The sequence below is a fragment of the Vidua macroura genome, chromosome 5 (genome assembly GCF_024509145.1).
Source record: "Vidua macroura isolate BioBank_ID:100142 chromosome 5, ASM2450914v1, whole genome shotgun sequence".
Taxonomy (NCBI): domain Eukaryota; kingdom Metazoa; phylum Chordata; class Aves; order Passeriformes; family Viduidae; genus Vidua; species Vidua macroura.
The window spans coordinates 10,911,195-10,932,171 of NC_071575.1; the positions used below are offsets into that span (position 1 = coordinate 10,911,195).

The 20,977-nt window shown below is 33.7% G+C and overlaps 1 protein-coding gene across 8 annotated transcripts in view; it reads left to right on the forward strand.

The window, feature by feature from the left end:
• Window positions 1-20,977, forward strand: part of LRRIQ1 (leucine rich repeats and IQ motif containing 1) — a 103,650-nt gene that overhangs the window by 12,751 nt on the left and 69,922 nt on the right. For all 8 annotated transcript variants that reach the window (XR_008437357.1, XR_008437358.1, XR_008437359.1 and 5 more), the window contains exons 11-16: window positions 1,920-2,113; window positions 3,016-3,143; window positions 9,249-9,322; window positions 9,621-9,714; window positions 11,744-11,920; window positions 18,812-19,288. Coding sequence is in view for 4 of the 8 variants with exons in the window: in XM_053978868.1 (XP_053834843.1) it covers window positions 1,920-2,113; window positions 3,016-3,143; window positions 9,249-9,322; window positions 9,621-9,714; window positions 11,744-11,920; window positions 18,812-19,288 (1,144 nt within the window). In the remaining 4 variants the exon portion in view is untranslated. The remainder of the gene's footprint in view (window positions 1-1,919; window positions 2,114-3,015; window positions 3,144-9,248; window positions 9,323-9,620; window positions 9,715-11,743; window positions 11,921-18,811; window positions 19,289-20,977) is intronic.

Sequence of the window (20,977 nt, forward strand, 5' to 3'; positions counted from 1 at the left end):
CAAAATGCTTTTCCTATCGCTGCTATAATTTTGTTTGTTGCATCGTATGTAAAACATACAATATCTTCTGGAAATGTGCAGAAGATTTTCATGCTTACATTTAAATTTGCATGTGGGCAGAAGAACCAGTAAAATATCATCTGTTTGTATTACATTATTCTCTCTTGTGGGTTTTTTTTTTTCCATTGGACTGCATTTGATAATTCTAGAATGTTCTGAATGACTTTCAGGTGAGTAAAAAAAAATGCTTTGTGCAGCATGCAGAGAAGGAAACTTCCAGATTCTGTTGTACCTTCTTGCCTTTTCTTATTGTGTGTGCAGTCTCTCTTCTTGGTCCCACTCCAGGCTCACAGAGTGCTTTTAAAGTTTCCAGTACTGCTGAGCTGGTAACTGAAAAGTGGAGATTGAGGAGCTGCTCTTGTGAGGAAGTCTTGGGAGCAAAGGCACGAAAACGCAAAAGTGTTTCTGGGACCGCTAGATGGTGCTGGTTCCTTTTTTATTTTCATCCAAGCACGAAAGAAAAATGCAGATCAGGATCTTGCAGTCAGGATATTATGTCATGGGCATGTTTGAAATTTTTCCGAATAATTAAAGATCTGTATATTTATTTGCTAAGGCACAGTTTTGAAGTTGCATTATAGGACATGCATGTTATATTTAAGATGATATTTTAATGTCAGACAGTTGCATTATTTTCACTAAGTGTTTTCCATTTTAAAATTAAAATTATTAGAACACCTATATTGGGAATTTTTAAAAATTTACTGCTGTTGTGTTATTTAATGTTTTGCTTCAGTTTTCTCCTTATCATTTGTTTTCATTTTTAAGTCCTCTTCTGTATTCTCAATACTCTATGGTGCAAACTGATCTCTGGTTTCATAATCTAGGTTTTTTCCAGAGGACAGTCAAAAAGAGATTCCCTATTGTGAATCGAGCTCATTCAGATTCCTTTGGGGAACTTGTGAAATTTTGGGTGAGATAAAGATGAGACAAAATATTCCCTCAAATAATCCTAAATTAACTAAATTATCTAAGAATACATGAAACAGACATAAAATCAGAAATTCCTTATTTTAGATAAGTTATGTGAAGGGTATTCCTTCAAAGGAATTTTTTACTACAGAGATACAGAAAAGCTGCTCGGACCTGTCGCAAGTTAGATGGATCAGTGCCATTGCATGTGTAAGACTATGGAAAGACAATGTAATTTTTTGCTGTTGTAAGGATGATCTGGGTTACATTCTGTGAAAGAAACACATGCTGATGGGAATTCCTTTGCATTTCTTTTGTATGCATAGATTGCATGCTCTTTAATGTAGATGGCAGGAGTAAATTTGTTGAGAGTGGAATGGCTACAGTAGTATAGCTTTGTTCTTGAAGGCACTAAATTTTCTTTGTAAATTTATTCGTTAAATTTATTTTGTCATAATTCCTTAAACAAGATTAATTTAAATAATAGTGATGTTACTGACCTAAGTTTTAATACAGTTTTTTCTAAGCTTGCTTATAAACTCTAAAAAAAACTTAAAAAAATGAAATAATAAAAATTAACTTCTGAACATAGTTTTCGTTCTGATGGATGATTTTAAGAGGACTGTTAGCATTTCACAGAATTCAGAGCAGTTTTAAAGTGGTTAAAGCATACTAAGTACAGTTTATCACTAAAAGAATGTTCTTTTCCAACAGGAGGACCAAAGAGATTATGAACTGTTATTATTGCTTGATTAACAGGATCAGAGATTTGTGAAGCATATGCACTGTATATGTGATAGGGTCAAAATACAGTAATTTGTTTTAAACCCTATACAGAAGTAATATTAATTGTTATGTCAGAGAATGTACAGAAAATTCCGAGTTTCCTTAGTACTTGAATGACAAGAGATTTTTATTTCATCATGTCTTAAATCTTGAATTTTCAGGTGGTCTGGAGTCACTGAAAAATCTTCAACAATTAATTATGGACCATAATCAGTTAATCAGCACAAAAGGTCTTTGTGAGGCACCTACTCTCATTCACCTAGACTGCTCTTTCAATCATCTTGCACAAGTTGAAGGCATTGAGAATTGTGGCCTACTTCAAGTTCTGAAGTTGCAAGGCAATAATCTCCAGGAGGTAAAAGTTTTGAATTTAGTGGCTGTTATGCATACATCTTTGCTAACAGTCATATTTTTCAGCATTCTGAGCATGTGTTCTTTGATTGGTGTGGGATGTTTCATGCTCTTAGGTAAGATTTTTTTTTTCCCTTATCAGAGGGTGATTTTTCAAAGATACAAATGGCTAGCAGTTAATTGTTTTCTTACTCCCAAGTCCTTGAAAAATTGGACTCTCAGTGGTTGTGGTTCCTCCTTCATTTATAGCATCTATTTTTTTTTCCTAATTATGTTTCTGATTCTGTTTATACTGTAAGAAAAGATTATTATTACTTATAGGTCCTGTTACAATAGTAAGATAATTATATCAGGCTGGTAATAATTATATAATTGTCATTACGTATAAGTAATTGCTCCTTACTGTTACCTGCATGTAATAATAATATTATTATCATCCTGATGATAATCATGCCTATTTAATGTATGTTGATTCTCCAAAACTTGAAATTTGTGCTGCAGCATTTAAAATAGCAAAGTTGTTTGCTAACCATATGCTTAATCATATGTACTAACAGTTGTTCTCCTATGAATTCAAGAGATGAAAAGCATTGTCAATAAGCAGCAAATAACTGCATGAATAAAATAGTAAGACTGTGACTCTTGGTCTCTTGAATTTTTTTTCTTCTTTAATTTTTTTATATTAACTATTCAGGTGTGATAGAAGACATTAAAAAATATTTACCACCTGATATATAGAGATTATGTGGGACAACTGGTACATACATAATAAGGAAATTATACATATATCCAAAATGTCAGTTTTTCTTGTATTTAGCAATGATTTATGAAAATCATCTGGTAAGAATTCCATTGTTGTTTCTCTAATTTATATTACTCTTAAATAACCATCTCGTTTCTATTTAGCTTCCAAGACTGGAAAACCATGTTCTCTTAAGAGAACTATATGTGGATGACAATAGCATTTCTTCTGTGAGAATGCTTTCTTTTTATTGGTTGCCTCTATTGCAGATGCTTTTGCTGTCTCAAAATAGGTAAGTAAAAAACATTCTTCCACTTACAGAACTGATCCAGAGGAATTTACTAACATTACACTTGTCTGAAAAGTGTAATTCTCAATATGGTTGAAATATCAATATCTTCTTGGAATATTCTTTAAAAAGAAAAATATGTGGTTGGCATGCAATTACATTGGCTACCTCTATCTAAGAAAATTTGAAGCAGCATTAACTATATAAATTAATTTTTTCTCTTGGATATTATGTGAAAATAATTCTTGAGCATTGTGGCATTATTAAAACCATGGTGTATTGCTTTCTTTCTTTAGCAATTGTTTCTAGAGTATGTCTGTCAAACTTCATATTTCACAACTAGCTTATTCAAAACAGACTTTGAAGGCTAAGTTAAGGGCAAGTACTAGAGATAGAAAGGCCAAATAAGAATGTTTTTATTTTACATACATATGTTAATACCCTCCAAAACAAGTATATTTGCTTTAATTTTTCACTCTTATGGTTCTGTTTAAAAGGTATAAAATAAAGAAGAATGGAGACAAGCAGCATAAAACTGGATCATGCACTGAAGTACTCTGCAATTAGTTTTCTGTTTGTTTTCTAAGATAATCTATACATCTGCAGAGGTAGAATAACCAGATATCCTGGACTAAAAATCTTTATTTTCCCCACACCCCCTTTTTCTCTATTTAAATTCTGCTAAAAAAGATATGAAACATTTATTACAGTCTACAATATGCTAATAGGAAAATTGATTTTAAATTAATATCCATTATTTTTCTATACTGTGATCAGTTTGTTCTGAATAAGACTGATTTCAGCTTAACAAACAGAATACAACATACCATATATAGAAATACACCCTCAACTATTTACTTCACTCTCCTGTTAGTGAATAGATGTTTTTAAAGGGTGATTCATCTGCCATTTTTAGCTGCTTGCTTTGAGGCTAATCATAGCCTAAAAGTGCCTGTTCATCTTCATTGACTAGAAAAAAAAAATCAAAACGACCACCTCATGTGTAGGTGTCTACATCTGAACAGAAGAATCCCATCCTAAGTGACATTTAGTGCAGCTTAGCCAGTTGATTCTGGGAGCCTGTGGGAAAAAGGATGTGTAAGAATGAGTCCTGTTGTAATAAGCAATGTCCTTCATGGAAATTGAATATTATTTAAGTATATACAACCTATATTTCTATATAATATATCAGATTGTTTTCATAACATCTCTAGTGAAGTACTATTCATGGAGACTCTTGGATGTAAATAAAATATCTACAGAATTTAATCTTCAAGTTCCTCATCAGGCTTCTAGGGTTTGGGATTTTTTGTTCCCATATTAATTCTTCTAGACTTTGGAGAAAGAGCTTCCTGCCTGTGATTAAGCAAGAGCATTATATGTTAAGCATTAGATTTTGAGTCACACTGCTTGATTTAATTCTTGGTTTTAGCTATTTTTTTTCCTTGTCCTCTTTAGCTTCTTTGTGGATAATGTGGCTCTGTATTCTTGTAGTTTCTTCTTCTTCCTCCAGTGTAGCTATCCTGTGTGTAATAAAGTGTTTGCAAAACTCCTTGAAGATCTCTCATGCCTGCTAGGGACTTGGAAGCACAGTCTCAGGGATAGCTCAAATGCAGCCTCTGCATTTAGGTTGTGCTGGACTGGCCATGTAGATGTACCTTGAGTCACTTGCCTATCCCATCATCTTAGAGTTTTTAAAGTCCATTGTAGTGCTTGCTCTGGTTTTCCAGTAGCCAAGCAGAGATGCAGTGTTTGGTCTGCTGAGTTCCTTTTGCTGGGCTGTGACAAAGGACATATTTTTGCAACAGACTGGATGTGCTGAAAATAAATGTACATCTTGCCCCCAAGCAATTACCCTTCTTTCCGTGATGTGTCTGTAGCTTATGTCAAATCTTTGTGACAAACAGGACAAGATAGCCTTCAATCCATATTAAAAACCTCAAAATTCCTGGCATTTCAGTAGCCTTCTCTGTTACACTCACTTTATGTACACTTATAAGCAGCTCCATATGTGTGCTATAGCATAAGTAACTCGATGTTCTGTAGAAACAGAAATGTAATGGAGTAAGCTGTTGAAAGAAAAGCTGTTTCTTTACTTTTATCCTACAGCCAGTGCAATTTTGTGAATTTTTTCCAAGTGTGCACTGAGTGCCATTTCCTCTTTACTGATTGCAGGAAGCCAATATAATGATAATGCTATGAATCTGTATTCTTTCTGAAAGTGAAGTACTGTGAAAAGAAAATTCTTACACTAATTTACAGGACATTTTTATTCCTGAGATGCTTTGTCTGCATCATAAACCAGAAATAGTCAAAGGTAAAACTCTAAAAATTATTTAGCTTAAATTGTTTTAAACCTACAGTCTAACAAGCTGTAGGTTTAAAGTCTAACAAGAAACTAAAACAGGTAGTGATGAACTCCTTCAAATCGAAAAAAGACAGCTATTTCATCACTGCTGCTTTTATTAAGTGTTTTATTGTGGCTTTTATGTACAAACCATATTCTTGATCAATGCGCAGTTGACCAAAGACAATGATGAATATCCTCTTGACTTGGTTTCTGCAGTGTTGGGACTATGAAGATCCATCCTCTATTTTATAGTAGCTGAGGACACAACTGTCAAGTTAGTTTAAAAGAGGGACATATTCTTTTTTATTGTGTTGTGGATAAAGATTTAGGTGTAGGAGAAAACAACCTGGTCCTTGTGTAAAATTAATAAATTTTTAATATGTGTTCAGAGTTCATGTGGCATTTATATTTACATGTAATCCCATTTAATTATACAACTTACTAGTTAATGTCTTTTTCATTTAAAAGTTTTACAGTGAGATGCTAAATGTGCTGTTCAGGTAGCCATTTTTTTTTCAACTTAAAAATAGACAAAATCCCTCCTAACATTTCTGTTTTAATGTGGTATTAATAAGACAAAGTTCTTTTTTTTTTTTTTTGCTATTGCTTGTTTTTCACTAAAATAACCTAACTGAAATAGATAAAAATTTAATATTTAAAAAAATGCAGTCATCTGCAAAAGTTCCTTTTTATTTTGGGAAAAATTTTTGGCCCAAATCAAATTTGTTGTGAACATGTTGCTCCCATGTTTTGGCATGTAGATGCATATTATTGCTAAAAGGCTTATAGTAGAAATGCTAAAAAGTTGGTTAAGTTCTTTCGTAGCATACATTGTTCTCTCAACTTAAATATATATGGTATCTGTGTTTTTAACTGAATTTCTCAGGTATGAGAGTTGAGCTCCTTGCAAGCCATGATGTTTTGAGAAATTGACCACTTTTCAAGAATTATCATAACAAATCTAAATGTCATTGGATGTTGAAATAAGTCATTAATGAAAAAAGCTATACTAATATATAGTGGTTTTCTCCATCCTATCCTTACCACTCTAGATTTTTTAAAATAATTTTCAGTAATTCTTTGCTGGTGATAAGTTTATCTCTATGTGGCATCATGGATAATGTACTTGAAGTACTGTCTACTAGAGTATTCAAGAAGCAAAGTGGCTACCTGACAGATTTCCTATATTCTGTATATTTGCTGCTTATAAATATGATTATTACAAACTGAACTGTCTTTAATTTACGCAATGAAAAAGCAATCTGGTCTTTACCTAAAGATCTAGATTTTGATGAATTTATTTTAGTTATTTTGCCCTGCTAACTGCTTATTAACATCAATGCTAATTTTTCTGGGGAAAAGCAGTTGCACAGCAGGATTTATATCATCTTGAGCAGTAACTGCTATTCATGTTCAGAAACACAATCTTTACTTTCTGTGACGCATACTTGCAACTATTCTTAAACCTTGTTTTCTGATATAGCCACATAAACGAGATAAACTCTATCTCTGACTGTTCTGCTAGCGCCTTAAATAGGAACAGAAAAAGGAAGCTACAGCTTGCTTTTTTGTGAATATCTTTTACTTTTGTGTCTTCTTTGTAATTTATATCTCTCTTATGCCCAGGGCTAATGTGACAAGGTCAAGTAGTATTAAGTTTTCAGTAATGTCCTTTGTCTTTCTGGTTTGAATTTTCTTAGGAAAAAAATTAACAAAGAATGTCGGTAAAGGGAAAGCTATAGAATGACGGAGAAATGTTTTAACTCTCATAATGCCAACGGCAGGCAAGGACAGTCCAGAAGACAATTTCTAATTCACCACAGCATATGCTGATAAACATCCAGAGAACTCATTATAAATAAAAACCCTGCATTATCTTCTGTCCCTTATATGTTTGTTTTCTGAATATATGAATCTATAGTAATGAATTTTCAGTTTTTGCAGCCATACTATTAGCCAGTAATATCTATGATGATATTTGCTATGAATATTAAATATGCTCATGTATTATTGGCTGATGATGAGAAACTAAAAGGCTGAAATTTGTATTACTATATATACAGATCTACATAAAAGGCTTTATAGAGTCAATACTTGTTCATAGTTGTTTGATTCCATGGAAAACTTCCATAGCACAAAGGAAATAGAACTAAGTAGGGTTAGAACCAGGACAACTTTACAATGTAGTTTGAGAAAGAAATGGAAGTACAGTGGCATGTACTCATTTGTCTTTGCATCTGTTTCTCTGAATTTACTCTTAAAATGTTATGTTGTTGTATAGAAATACTTCTCAACTGAATGTGGAAACTAATTTTTTTTCCTGTTTTGAATTTGGTTGTATTTTCAATGAGATTAAATAATCTATAACCAACATTTAGTTAATAATTAGTGCACCAGAGTAAAATTCAGCTCTGCCTTTCAGTTGTAAACCCTGTGCTGGAAGCACAACATAGTCGTACCTTTCAGCAACAAAGATGCATTTTTGTCCCTCAATAATTTTGAGTGCATTTCATTTTTTTGTAGTGTTATATTTCAGAGAAAAAGAATTCTGATTTATACCTTTCAAAGGCACTATACCCTCAGAAAATACTACTTTCAGTGAAAATTAGCAGTCAAAAACTGACCACATACAGTGCCATTTCTGTTACAATCTTCCTGTCATGCTAGGGCCTTGCCATTACAGGGATGAAACATGTTACTGAATGTGTATTTATTTAAAAAATGTATAGCTGGTGTACCATATGCTTAAACATTCTAGTTGTAGTTGATAATTGGGATTCTTAGCATCTTGTTTTTTACCTTTTCCTGCCTCTTTCATATTCAACATAAACTAAGATAAACTTTAATCTGAAAGTTAATATTTGGCAATAGCTTGGCAGCTGAACAAACCATTCAACATTCATTCTTGTATCAATGAAAGTTTGTAAGCAAAGAAATAACACTGAGCCTTAATCCTTTAGTAGTAGCAATAGCACACATCTTACAGTTCCGATCCCTTTGTATATATAGACGAATATCAGCTCAGTTTCTTTACATTTACTCTTCAATGCTGCAAACAAGAATTTTGTCCTGTCTTTGGTACTGCTTTGCTGCATTATTGCTCAAGAAAACTTTGATAATGCAAGAAGAGCAATTCCATAACAAATTCCACAACTGTCTCAGTAATCAGCACCCATTTGATACAATGTGACAGAAGTAGTAAGACAGAGGAAGAACTAAAAATATGTTACAGGGTAGTGCAGCCTTGACCTGTTGAAAAGGGCATTCATGACAGTGGTTATGCTAGTTTTAGGATCTAGGAAGTAATGTGCTGATTAGAGAAGAGAAACAACCTGATAAGAAGTTTGAGAAATAAGAAATGAGGAAAGAAGCCAAGCAAGTTTTTAATTTTTTCTCCAGAATCAGGACCTTCTATTAGTACCATTCTGGTTATAGTGCCTAAACAAAAGCCAGCTGAGTTGTATAAATGTTATAAGACTTCAGATCTTCAGCACTAAATGCAGGGAACAGAAAGAAATATTTATCAGATAAGAAATCATTAATGAGAAAATATTAAAAACTGAGGTGCTGAGAAAACTAAGAAATATTTTTGGGGTAAAATTTCAGTAGTTAGTCCTAGCACCATGGATAGATAAATGGCCATTTTCTTATATAAATAAGTAAATTGTCATACCTGCAAAAGATTCTAGTGCCTTTCTGTTTATGAACTGCTGTTTAAATTTAAATTTTTAAAAAAAACTTTTCTGTTTTGTTCTTAGATTAACTGAACTTGTGCCTTTAAATTCATTTGTATTTTTGGAAAAGCTAGATATCAAAAATAACTGTTTGTCAGGTGAGTTGTGTTAAAAAAATAACATTCAAATAATAACTTCATAGTCAAATTATAAACTGATTTGAATTGGACTGTTCCCATGAATTTACAAGAGACATTTATGTGGAAAATATACAAAATATACAAATATTTCCAAACATAAATGTTATAGATAATAATTAAAACTATACTGTATAGATAGCAGTCTTGCTTTTAGGACTGCATGATGTTGGTACATTTTTGTTTCATGTACCAATTTATGGGAAAGAAGATGGTTCTGCATTCAGACATATTTAGATTTCTTTCTGCTATACTACAGATCTTAAAGATGTCCATACATGGTTTAGTGGCTGCCATAAACTAAAGGAGTTGTCATTGAGTGGGAATCCTCTTCTCCAAGAAAAGAACTGGAGGTAAGAAAAAGACTTTAATTTGCTAAATCAAAAAATCAAAATCAGACAATAGATTGTTGTATGTATCTTAGTGAAATAGTAGAAACACTCCGACATACAGTCTGAACAGTCTCGCTGCTGTGACAGGTTCGCATTCCTCATAGCAAGTGAAGGGGTAGTGTTTGTTAGAAAAAAAAGTCAGGGTAGATGTTTGATTTTTCCTTAGTAGTTGAAAATTAGCATTTTTTATGCTTCTTCAAATTCCTTATCTCTACATCAAAAATTTATAGCCCTTGTAATTATGAAAGAGATGTAAGAATAATTCTGTCATTTGGCCTTCATTGTTCCCTGGAATAATGATCTGAAAAGTCAAAGAGCTAGTCCTAGAGATTATGATATGTCTCTATATAAAAAATGAGCAGGGTAGAAAAGAAATTTGACATGCAAAATGATATCCAGTTACCATGATTTCTGAAAGAAGCAGTTATATAGTTTTGTAAACCATAGGAGTAAAATTGCACATTAATAGTATTTTTGTATAATTTTTTTTTTGCATGTTAGACATAGTACTTGAGGTGTGGCCTCACTAGTGCCAAGTGCAGGGGTATGATCATTGCCTTAGTCCTGCTAGCCACACTAAAGCCTAAAAAACCAAAACCACCCTTACATTTATATCCTCCATTTGAAAATATTTGTACACATTTACAATTATTAATCAAAAGAAAAAACTCAACCATTTCAAACTTTTATTTAGAAGTGTTTGAGTAGTTTAAAAGATAGCTGTGCAAGTACATTCTTGATTGGTTTGTTTGATTTTTTTTAATGGACAGACTTATTTGCACCCTATGGTTCCTGCAGGTAATTTTATTCATAAAATTCTGTGACTGTGACGATGTTTTAAATTTCCATTTCTATTGTTTGAATTCCCACTATTTGACAAAACTAAGTGTTATTTCACTTGTAACCTAGAGGGAAAAGATCTCTGAATTTCAATTTAACTATGAGAACTGACACTTTAGGTTGCTTAAACCGGTAGAGCTTTTATGATTAGACAAGAGATTAATTTGTCTGAAGGATTTAAAGTATGGGATACTATGAAATATGGATTTGCTGAATACAGCATTGACTGTAACTTCAGACAATATGTTCCAGTGAACTTTACATAACCCCTTGATACCAACAAAGGAATTAGTTGTAAAATTTCCCAATCAGTTTCGTACTTTCATGTCCAGCCAGCGATAACACCAACAAAAGTGAAGTAGTAAGAAATCTCTTTCTAAAAATTAAACCCTGAGATCAGTCTGAGCATTCCTAGGGGACTATGTTTCAATGCTGTAATGATTAATAGAGCCTCTTAAGTGACAGAATACTCACCAGGAAGTTTTCACTAAATGAAATATTGACTCAGCCCTTCACCAGGAGAAGTCCAGCTGGAAAAATGAGTGTTGAGATCCCACAGGTCTAAGAGACAAAACTTCCATCACTGATGAACTTTGATATGTCACTGTTTTGGTGTATCGCTATTCAACATCAGCTTTGGTAATTTCTCTCTACACGTTCAGGAACTGTTGATCTAAAATTTAAGTTTTGTGATATGTCAACAAAATCAGTACTGTATCTTAATCCTATGACTTCGTTTGCTGTGTTGTCTACTTATCAAATGAATTACAGGTGCCTATGCACAAATGTATCAAATTTTCCTGTTAAGGTTTGTGTAGGTAAAATTCTAGCTCTAGTGATTTGAGACTGGTGCCATTGACTTTCCTGGTGTCAGTATTTCTTTATACTTTATACCAATGTATAAAGTGTTCTTTATACCAATGAAATATTAAGAAGTCTTGCTATGTTCTGTGTTTTATTCTTTATATTATTCTTTAGTTTAAGTATAAATTCTTAGTTAATATATTAACATATGAAATAAGGACAAATGCATGCAGACATTTAGAGGACTATCTTCATGTTCCGTATTTGTTATATGATTTTATAAATAAAATGGGTGTTGTAGCATAAGGATTTTTTCAAAAATCTAATTAATATTTTTTTTCCAAAGGTCTTCCATGTTGGAGGTCCTTCCTAGTTTACAGTTGCTTGATGGTGAAATCTTAACCCATCATACTTTACCCACAACTGAAGAAATCAAAGCATCAGAATTAGGAAATTTCCTGGAACTTTGTCAAGCTCAAATTGAAGAAAATATTCAACTGAAAAAAAAGGCTGCTGAATTGGAGTATGTATTTATGTGAATATAAATTGCATTCAGAAATATTTTTATGTATTGTTACTGAAGTTCGTGTTTGCATATGAATTTTACTTAGGGTTTTTTGCCTGGAAAAATATTAGGATAAGAAAGAGATTAGAATCATTGACTTCAGAGCAAAGTTTGTTTTAGACAGGTATTAAGTTAGGAGGTGTGGGCCTTGAGTTTTGTTTCTTTAAGTCCGAGAAAACAGGTGGCTCAAAACCTGCAGTTAGTAGTAGTTTAATGAATTCATACACACAATATAGTACAGTGCTATGCAGGAATTGTAGCTTAAATCCTGAAAGTTGAATAGTCATATTAACATGATTTCCAACTTTAACTTAATCAAGTCTAATTTGGCTGTTGATACAATATGCTCTATTTTTATTTCTGCATTTGTTTTCCATGTGTATGTTATTCACATTCTAATTAACTGCAAAAGATTTGACCTCTTTTCTCTTAAGGTAGTGAATTAGGTGGATCTGTTTACAAGTGTTTAATTTTGTCATACTTGCTACCTTTATCATTTTTACCATGGTTAGTTGTCCAGTAACTTCAGTTTAGACCTGGTGTTAACTTCAGTAACACCTGCTGGTGTTAATTTATCACTTACACATGCTATGTTTTAATTTTTTGTAGCATCTAAGTATCTCAAACTTCTCATTTCTGCACTTGGTAATATTGCATGGTTTTTTCTTTCATAGTTCCTTTTCATTTCCTAGCAGAGACACAAAATCCTCTTAGTCCTTTGAATATCCAGCTTATGTTTTAATTTTTGGAAAAGTAGTTTTCTTGATTCTGCTAGGTGCTGAATATTAACCCAGAGCAGGTGAAGCACGTGCTATTTTATATCGTTTTAGTTTAAACTTTGTCTTGCATATTTTGTTGGTTCAGGAAAAGCATGCACATTTTTTTTCTGAATCTGTCTATTTTGTGTTGCATGTAAGCCTGTATATCCATGGTATCTTGTTACTAGCTAGCAATTTATTACACTGTTGTATTATTGCAGCTTTTACTAAGCTGCAATAAAATCTTCATAGCTCAGAATCAGATTAACTTGAAAAGAGGTTTGTATTAAGAATTAGATTGAAATTAGTTGGGAAAAATTATATAGTGCATTTTTCCATGACAGATGTAATGCGTAAGTGGCTCCTAAAAGTCATATGTTTCTCCATTAAACCATCCAGATATGTCTCCTCCACTTCTGTGATTTTTGGCTTCTGGCTTGCAGGTGGGAAGCTGATATTTCCTAATCTATTTACCATCCTGAAATGGTGTTCTCTCCTTCCTTTTTCATAAAAGAGAATAAAGCTCTCCTTTTCTATGATTGAGAAAATTTTTCCATGTCTGATATTTAGACATTTCATCATTATCCTTTTGCAGAAAAAAAGCCAGTTTATAATTAGGATGTGACTTGTGAGCAAACTGTAGTAGAATCTAAGGACCTAACTTTCATATACTTTTCTGCACGATGGTAAAAAATGAGAGGGAAAGATGATATTCCTAAAATTTAATTTTTTTTTTTTATTCTACATGAACGGACATAAAAAAAATAAGAAATGTGTTGGGTCATCATACTCAGACCACCCATTAATTATGAATAGTATGTGGCTCACGGTACTTTCTGGAAGTTGACTTCTACTTCTAATGTCTTTTGTCAAAGACTGGGAGCAGGAGATGGAGTGCACACTTACTGCTCTTGCAGACCACAAGTATTCAAAGGCAGTTAAGGGGAGGGCTACCAGTCAAACACAGACAAGATGGGAGGACAGGTCGCCAGGAGCCTTGTAAGTTCAACAAGGGCAAGCACACAGTTCTTTACCTAGGAAGGAAGTAAAGAAAGGAGGCCTTCTGCCCACTCCCTGGCTATTTGCTGAGTGGAAGAGAGAAGGCCTTGACTCTGTCCAAGCATTCTTCAGCAAAACATTAGTGTTTTATCAATACAGTTTTTGTCACAAATCTAAACAGCATTATATGGACAACTGTAATGGGAATTCATTCATTCCAGCCAGAGACAGTACAACTGGACATAAGGCAAAGCCTTTTCAGGGTGGGACAGTGATGAATTGCAATAGGCTGCCCAGAGTGGTTGTCCAGTCTTGCTTTTGGAGATTTCCAAGACCTGACTGGATGAAAACCTGAGCAGCCTGGTCTGCTTTGAGTGCTAACCCAGCTTTGAAGTAGAAGGTTGAACCAGAGACCTGAATCTGAGGTTCTTTCAATTGAGAATTTTTCTATTACTCTATGTAAATTTTGAAAGAGAAACATTTGAAAGAGCCTGCAGATGTTTGAGAAGAACAGTAGTTGAAAGAGGTGATTATGTAAACATCTCTTCTTTCCTGAATGTATGGTTTGGGTGGAGGGAGAGTGGGGAGTGCAGGGGAGGGAGGGTTGTGGATTTTTTAAGCTTTTGAGAATTCATTTGTGCTCTTTTAAATCCCTAAATGTGACATGATTGAAGCATCTTGTATCAAATTTGGTCTTAAAATTAATTTCTTGTGTGCTAAAGCCATCTATCTTTTATTTTGACTGAAGTAAAATTTATGGATGACTTGAAAACCATTGCAAACTGCAATTCATAAAAGGAACTCTAAACAACTTGTTTGTATATAAGCCTTAGTGGCATAGCTATTATATGTACATATTGCAATACTTTGACTGAATTAATGTGACATTGATAAACAACAGGCCAACAATAGAGCAAATTTCTATCTGTTTCACATCTTGCTAAGTTATGAGCCCCTGTAGGTGCGACCTCAAGTATGTAAGCTGCCAAAAGTAATCACTGCTTGCTTCCCTAATCTGTTTCATACACCAATGCTGCCCAGTTAAGTTCTCTGTGCTGTTTCTTCCCAAAACTTCTCTGTTGTTGCCATGCTTAAGAATAAAACTGACTTTAAAATTTAATTTCTCTATTATACTAAATATTTTCTGTCACATAATGTTAAGATGACTTGTAATAAGCAATCATGTACAAAAATGTGCAGCAATTTGTTTTCAGCCATCAGATGTGCAGTTGTCGGCTAGTGGATCTTGAACTTTATAAATACTGTATGTATTTAACAGTGAAAATGACAGGAATTTCATAAATGGTGTTACAAGGAGAGAATATGTCAACAGTGACCTGTTTCATGTTTGTAAGGGACTTTGGTAAACTGCAGTTGAACATCAGTAATGATGCTTATAGACGTTTCCCTGAAGACATTAGATTTTACCCCACACTATTGCAAACAAAAGCTCACATATATTGAGGTATACTGTTTGGATATTCCATGTATTATAATTGTGAAAGTCACAGTAGGGAAAAACATTATATTAAGCAAGGTTTTAACTAGCACACACTAGCATACGAAGCGGTAGAATGTTAATTATGATTTAACTGCAAGGGCCAGGAGAAAACTGCCATTCCTTATCAGAACTGGCTTGTTTATCCCAAGCCTTCCTTTTTGCCTCTTCAGAGATTTGTTCTGCTGACTTTTCCAGATTGACTGTCTCATTCTGACAAAATAACCAGACAGCCATTGCAGGTGTGGTTGCAGTAGAAAATTCTATACAAAATGTATTAGCTCTCCAAGCAAGCCTCTGCTGCAAGTTGAAATTTCTTAAGTAACAACATTTTTGCTGATTTAAACTCCACTGCAAAGCCTTTAACCATGAATAATTTGTCCTTTTAAGTCAGCCTGTGCATGGGTCCTTACGCATCCTGGATGCTACCAGTGGGGTTTATTCCTTCCCTTCTCTACTCCTCCGTTGCCAAACATTGCATGGGAATTGAGCAGGTTTTGGTCTAAATTAACCAGGACAATGATGGATACTCTTCATGAATTAATGTGAGGACTGAAGCTGTAACAGTCCTTAATAAATGCCTGACTTAAGTTTCCAAATAGATTAAAATCTGATTATAATGCTTTTATCTTCCGTCAAAGTCCCTGGAAAATACTAGCACAGATAGAGAGGTATCTGGAAAAAAAAAAAAAAAAAAAAGAGCTACAAGTAGTTTTTTGCTCTTAGGGTTTTTTTGTGAAAATAATATCTTGGTCTTTAGTATCAGGGCTGCTAGTTTAGCACATTTGTACAGTACTGCAAGATTCAACCCTTGCTCTTCTGGCTTATTACCCCTTTCTCCCACTGCATAAGCAGTGCTTATGCTTTGTGGTTATGCTAAAATTTGCATATGGCATGAATCACTTTCACTTATTATGATCAAAATAAAGCCTGGCAGCAGCTGCAGATGAAGGAATGTGCTGGTCAAAGCTGAAAGCCATAAAATTTTGCTGTTGCAAGACTACCATATTTATCTATATTTCATTGCATACTAAGCAGCCAAACACTATGGATACTGGTGCTTCCATAGGATAATTCCATTTCTTGTTTTGTCTCAATAAGCCAATTTATGCTTAAAACCTTGGTCAGCTTAACCAAGAAGTAATTCCAGGTTAAGTGTAACCACTATCAGTGGAAAAGATCTGAAAAGCAAACAATGAATTTACATTAATTGAAATACTGTGGTATCAGGAGTCTTAATATTGTCATATTTCTTACTCTGTCTTCTCTCCTTCCTTGTATGCTTTTTTTTTTTTAACCATTAGAGATGTAAACCAGTCCTGCATATTTTCCATTGCAGCAGCTTCCTTGCTGTGGTTTGAATAAGCAATCTTCAGGAACACTTCTCTAGTATCAGGAGTGCAATGCAATTGAGACACTGAGAAATTTGCAGTGTGTTGATGGGATGTTGATATATCCCTGTTCACTGAAGGGAATCACCAAGCTGAGTGCCACCAAATTAATACTCAGGCCCCGTGGTGACCTTTGGTGTCTGTGCGCTGGAGCTTTACCTTCACAAGAGAGAACCTCAAACAGACCATGCCACTTCATTGCCCATCAGTCTCTGAGATATCACTTCAGCTTCCTTTGTAGTTTCTTTAACTAATATGCCTGAAAAAGCTAAACTGAAAAGCTACTGATACAGAGGGTGGCCTAAAAATCCTGCAAAACCAAAATATCGTTGTGGATTGCCAGGGAAGGTATGGGAGAGGGTACATGCAGACAGAGACAAGATGGTATTTTGCACCCACTGCTTGGAAAAACTGCCCAAAAAGCAGTGTCTATAAAAATAACATACGGTCCTTGGTGACCACAAAATCATTCCCTGTCTGAATTTTCACTTCCTCAATCCCTCCATTTCTGCTTAACATCCTCATAGCCACTAGAAGGATGTAACAGCTGCTTGAGATACCCCTGCACCTGTCAAAGGAGAGGATTCACTGTTACAGTGGTTTGTTTTTCTTTCTTTCTGTTTTTTTTTTTTTTTGACAATGAACAAGGATACTTGGGATATGGTTTTTGTAGGAATTTTTTTTTGCTCAATATATAAAACATTCTGGGGTTTTCTGCAATATTTTAATTTTCATAAACAAATAAACCAACAAAATAAAGCAAAGCAAAGGAAAAAAAAACAGGTGGGAATGGATTTTTCCCTTTTTTTTTTTTTGGTCTTCTCACCATATTATTTTATGTAGAAATTTGGTAATGATCTTGTACCTGACTTTTCTTAAATACTTTAACTAATTCAATATATTTAACTACAGAATTTAATTAATGCTTTAACTATTTTCTTTTAAAGAAATTGTTATTCTTACTATGTAGCATGTTAGATCCTTAAACAAATTTATGGATTGGTTTAAATATTTTTAGAATTAACAGGAGTAGTAGTACTATTTTGTAGTGGACAGTCAAATGTACACAGTGAGTTGTGTGCTTAAGCTGTGTGGATCATTTTACCCATTCAGATTTTGTCCAATAGCACTGAAGTTGCACTAGCAGTGGAAGACTTGGAATCCTTTTTACTTTTATAGGGTCTGATTGATTATGTTCTCAAAAACCTAAAATGTTCTTAGTTGAATTTCACTGAGAATATAATTATAATGGTAAAGAGTCCCCAGAACTTTATAAAAATTTCACCTTTCCAGAATGATGAACAGGAAAGAAATTTCTGTTATTCTAACTATAATTTTAGGACCTAGTTTTTCCAGACTAACAAGAAAATTGATCTTATTTCTACTTTTTCTCTTGGATTGCTGACTTAGAATTGACTTCGTACTCCTCTGAAATTAACACCAGATTACAGATCTCTGCATCTGTCTATACTATTAAAGGAAAATGTTTCCATGATCCCAGAAGTACCTGCTACCTGAACAAACACCACCCAAAGTACAGACAGCCATCTGAATCTGTAACAATTAGTTCATATTTACTTATCCTCATAATTTAGACATTGTAGCAAAGAACTAAAGAGAGCCAGACTTAGATTACTGTTGGTCAGTCTAGCACTTTCCCTGATGTTGATAAAAAGATCTGTATTTAAAGGTTTGTCTTCCTGAATTTTTTTTAGACATTGTAGTTTGTTGGTTTGAATCTAAGTTTGGGTTTTGTTGCTTTAGTTCTTATCTAAATTTTGAAATTACTGTTATTTTTATATGAGCTTTCATAGTTGCCAGATAAGATTGGATTGTGAAGGCAAAATTGCCTCAAACCTTCGAAAAATTTGGGCTTCACATGCCACTAACCACACAGAAAGTTTATAGTGAAATGCATGCTGTAATGGCTATTTTAAAAAGACTGAAAACTTTCTCTCTTAGGAAAACTCCAAGTAAAATAAGAAATATGTGTGATTATAGTTTAAATATGTCCAAAAAAAGATAAAATCTATTAAAATTCATAATTACTGAAACTGGATTTCCAATCGCAGTAATTGCTATTTGCTGTAAGACTATGGAAACATGTAAGAGTACTTGAAAATACAAGCTATTTTAGAAAATAATAGAGGGATTTTTTTAAAGCATTCTAACAGACGTGTAAATTTTTTTTCTTTTTTTTCAGAATTACCTCTTTTATTGATTCTGTACTGGGACAATGCTGGTATTTTAATCAGTTGATGAAACTTAGTATTAAACATCGATATGTACATGAGTATGGTGAACTAAACATTACTGACAGAGGTGGACCAGAAGCACTTCAAAATAATTTAAAGCAAACATCCACTGGCTGCCTACAGGAAAATAACCTCTTTATCATGGGTGTGACAGAAAATAAACAGGTCTTGTTGGATCCTTCCAAAAGATGGATTGCTGCTGGTGATACTCAGGCCACATTCATTAACTCCTCTATACCTGTGCATCAGAAGGAAAATAGAGGAGATCAGAGAGTGAAGCAGAAGAGCACTGAATCTTGTGTTAATTACAGTGGGGAGAGCAAAGGCAACAGTAACATGTCAGGCCAACTCACATTGCAACAGTCAGTGATAGTAGCAAATGATGTGGGAAGAAATCTCCAGCACTTTGGGAATGATATAGAGAGGTAAGACAGATGTCAGGTTGCTTTCAAATCAATTATATAGATAGACAATAGGAGTGAGGATTTTTTGTTTAAAACAGAGGCACAGAACTTGTAAGATAATATTTTTAGGCTTATTATACCATAAAGAGTTATATTAGACAATAAAGAGTTATATGTTGCACACTAGGCTTCCATATTAATAATTAAGAATCATTTGTGGTATTCTCCCAGTTGGTATATTAGAATATAGATATTTACATACTTCAAATAATGTTAAGACTCCAGTTCAATGACACATACAGAGTTAGGAATGCAAATGACAAATATTTTGCAGAAACTTTGGAGGAAATTAGCTAGAAACTACTGTAAGGTTTTTTTGCCAAAATTATTCATTAGACATTCAAGATTAATCTGTGCAAACTTTACAGTCAGTACCGTTTAGAAGGCAAGAGGGAAAATTGCTTAAATCTACTGTCCTAATCCCTTGATTTTGGCCAGTCTTCTGCTGTTGTGATGACTGAAGAGCTAATGGCCTTCCCTGCTTTTGGTACTTCTCCAACATGCCTTAACCTGCTTATTAAAAGTATAGGCTTATTAAAAGTAGAGGCAGTATTAACTGAGAGGTCAGTTCTACTTGTTTTGTGTCCCCAGATTTTCTCCTGCATGAAACAGACTGGTTTATTACCTCTTTGCTGCTGATTTCCCTTGAGAAGGGAAAGAGAATCTGATTTTTTTGTAGCAAATCCTCAAGAATTGAGTTAAAATTTCATAAGAATTCAGTTTCAAAAACAGGTATCATGAGAACAGTATGAAAAGCAAGCATGGCAGGTGTCCCTTGAACTGTTTAGGCTTATGGTAAATAGGAAACTGCCTAATGGGTACTTGAGACACTAATACTTGGTTATAAAATTTATAATTAAGGAAGACCATGCAATTCATTATCACTTCTCTGCAAGCTGAAAGAAAGAAGACATTAGTGTATTGTATATGAGAGGAATTTTTTTTTTTTAATTTTGAAATAGTTCATTTAGTTTTTTTGTTAATGTTTTGAATGAATTCTGTGAGTGTTTTTTTTTTTTTGAGAATTCTCTTCAAAACAGAATGCAAACCATTTTTTGTATTTGTCTTGAACTCTGAAGCGTGATTTTTTTTTTTCTTTTTGCTGACTAGGAGTTCTCTATTTAAATAGATGCACTACACAAGGAAAGGAATTATGTAAAGATTGGAAATTTAGATGTCTTTTCTTTAATACACTATCCAATCTGGGTATTTTGTGGAGAAAAGAATTCCAAGATAGTAAAGATAGTAAAGTCATAATGCAGAGCTGACATTAGACTTTTTCTCCATAATTATGAATTAGTTGGATATATATTTAGAAATCGGAATCACTGAACAGATCTAAGTAGTCTGTACTTAGTTCTTGTTAAAAAATGAGCAAATTAGAAAATTTACACATATAACTGGTGGTCAGAAGTCTTAAAGGGCAAAAGCAGGCAAAAGATGAAATTGCACTTTCTGTGTTTTTCCTGTCTGCTGCATTGAAAATACCCATCTCATTCAGTTTTCAATATTTATCCCTCTTTTGTGCTTGTTGTTTGTTTTTTGGGTTTTTTGGGGGGGTTTAGCTAGTTACTTAGTTTTGTTTGTTTGTGTTGGTTTTGGTTTGGTTGGGTTATTTTTTGGTGGATTGGTGGTTTGGGTGTTTTTTGT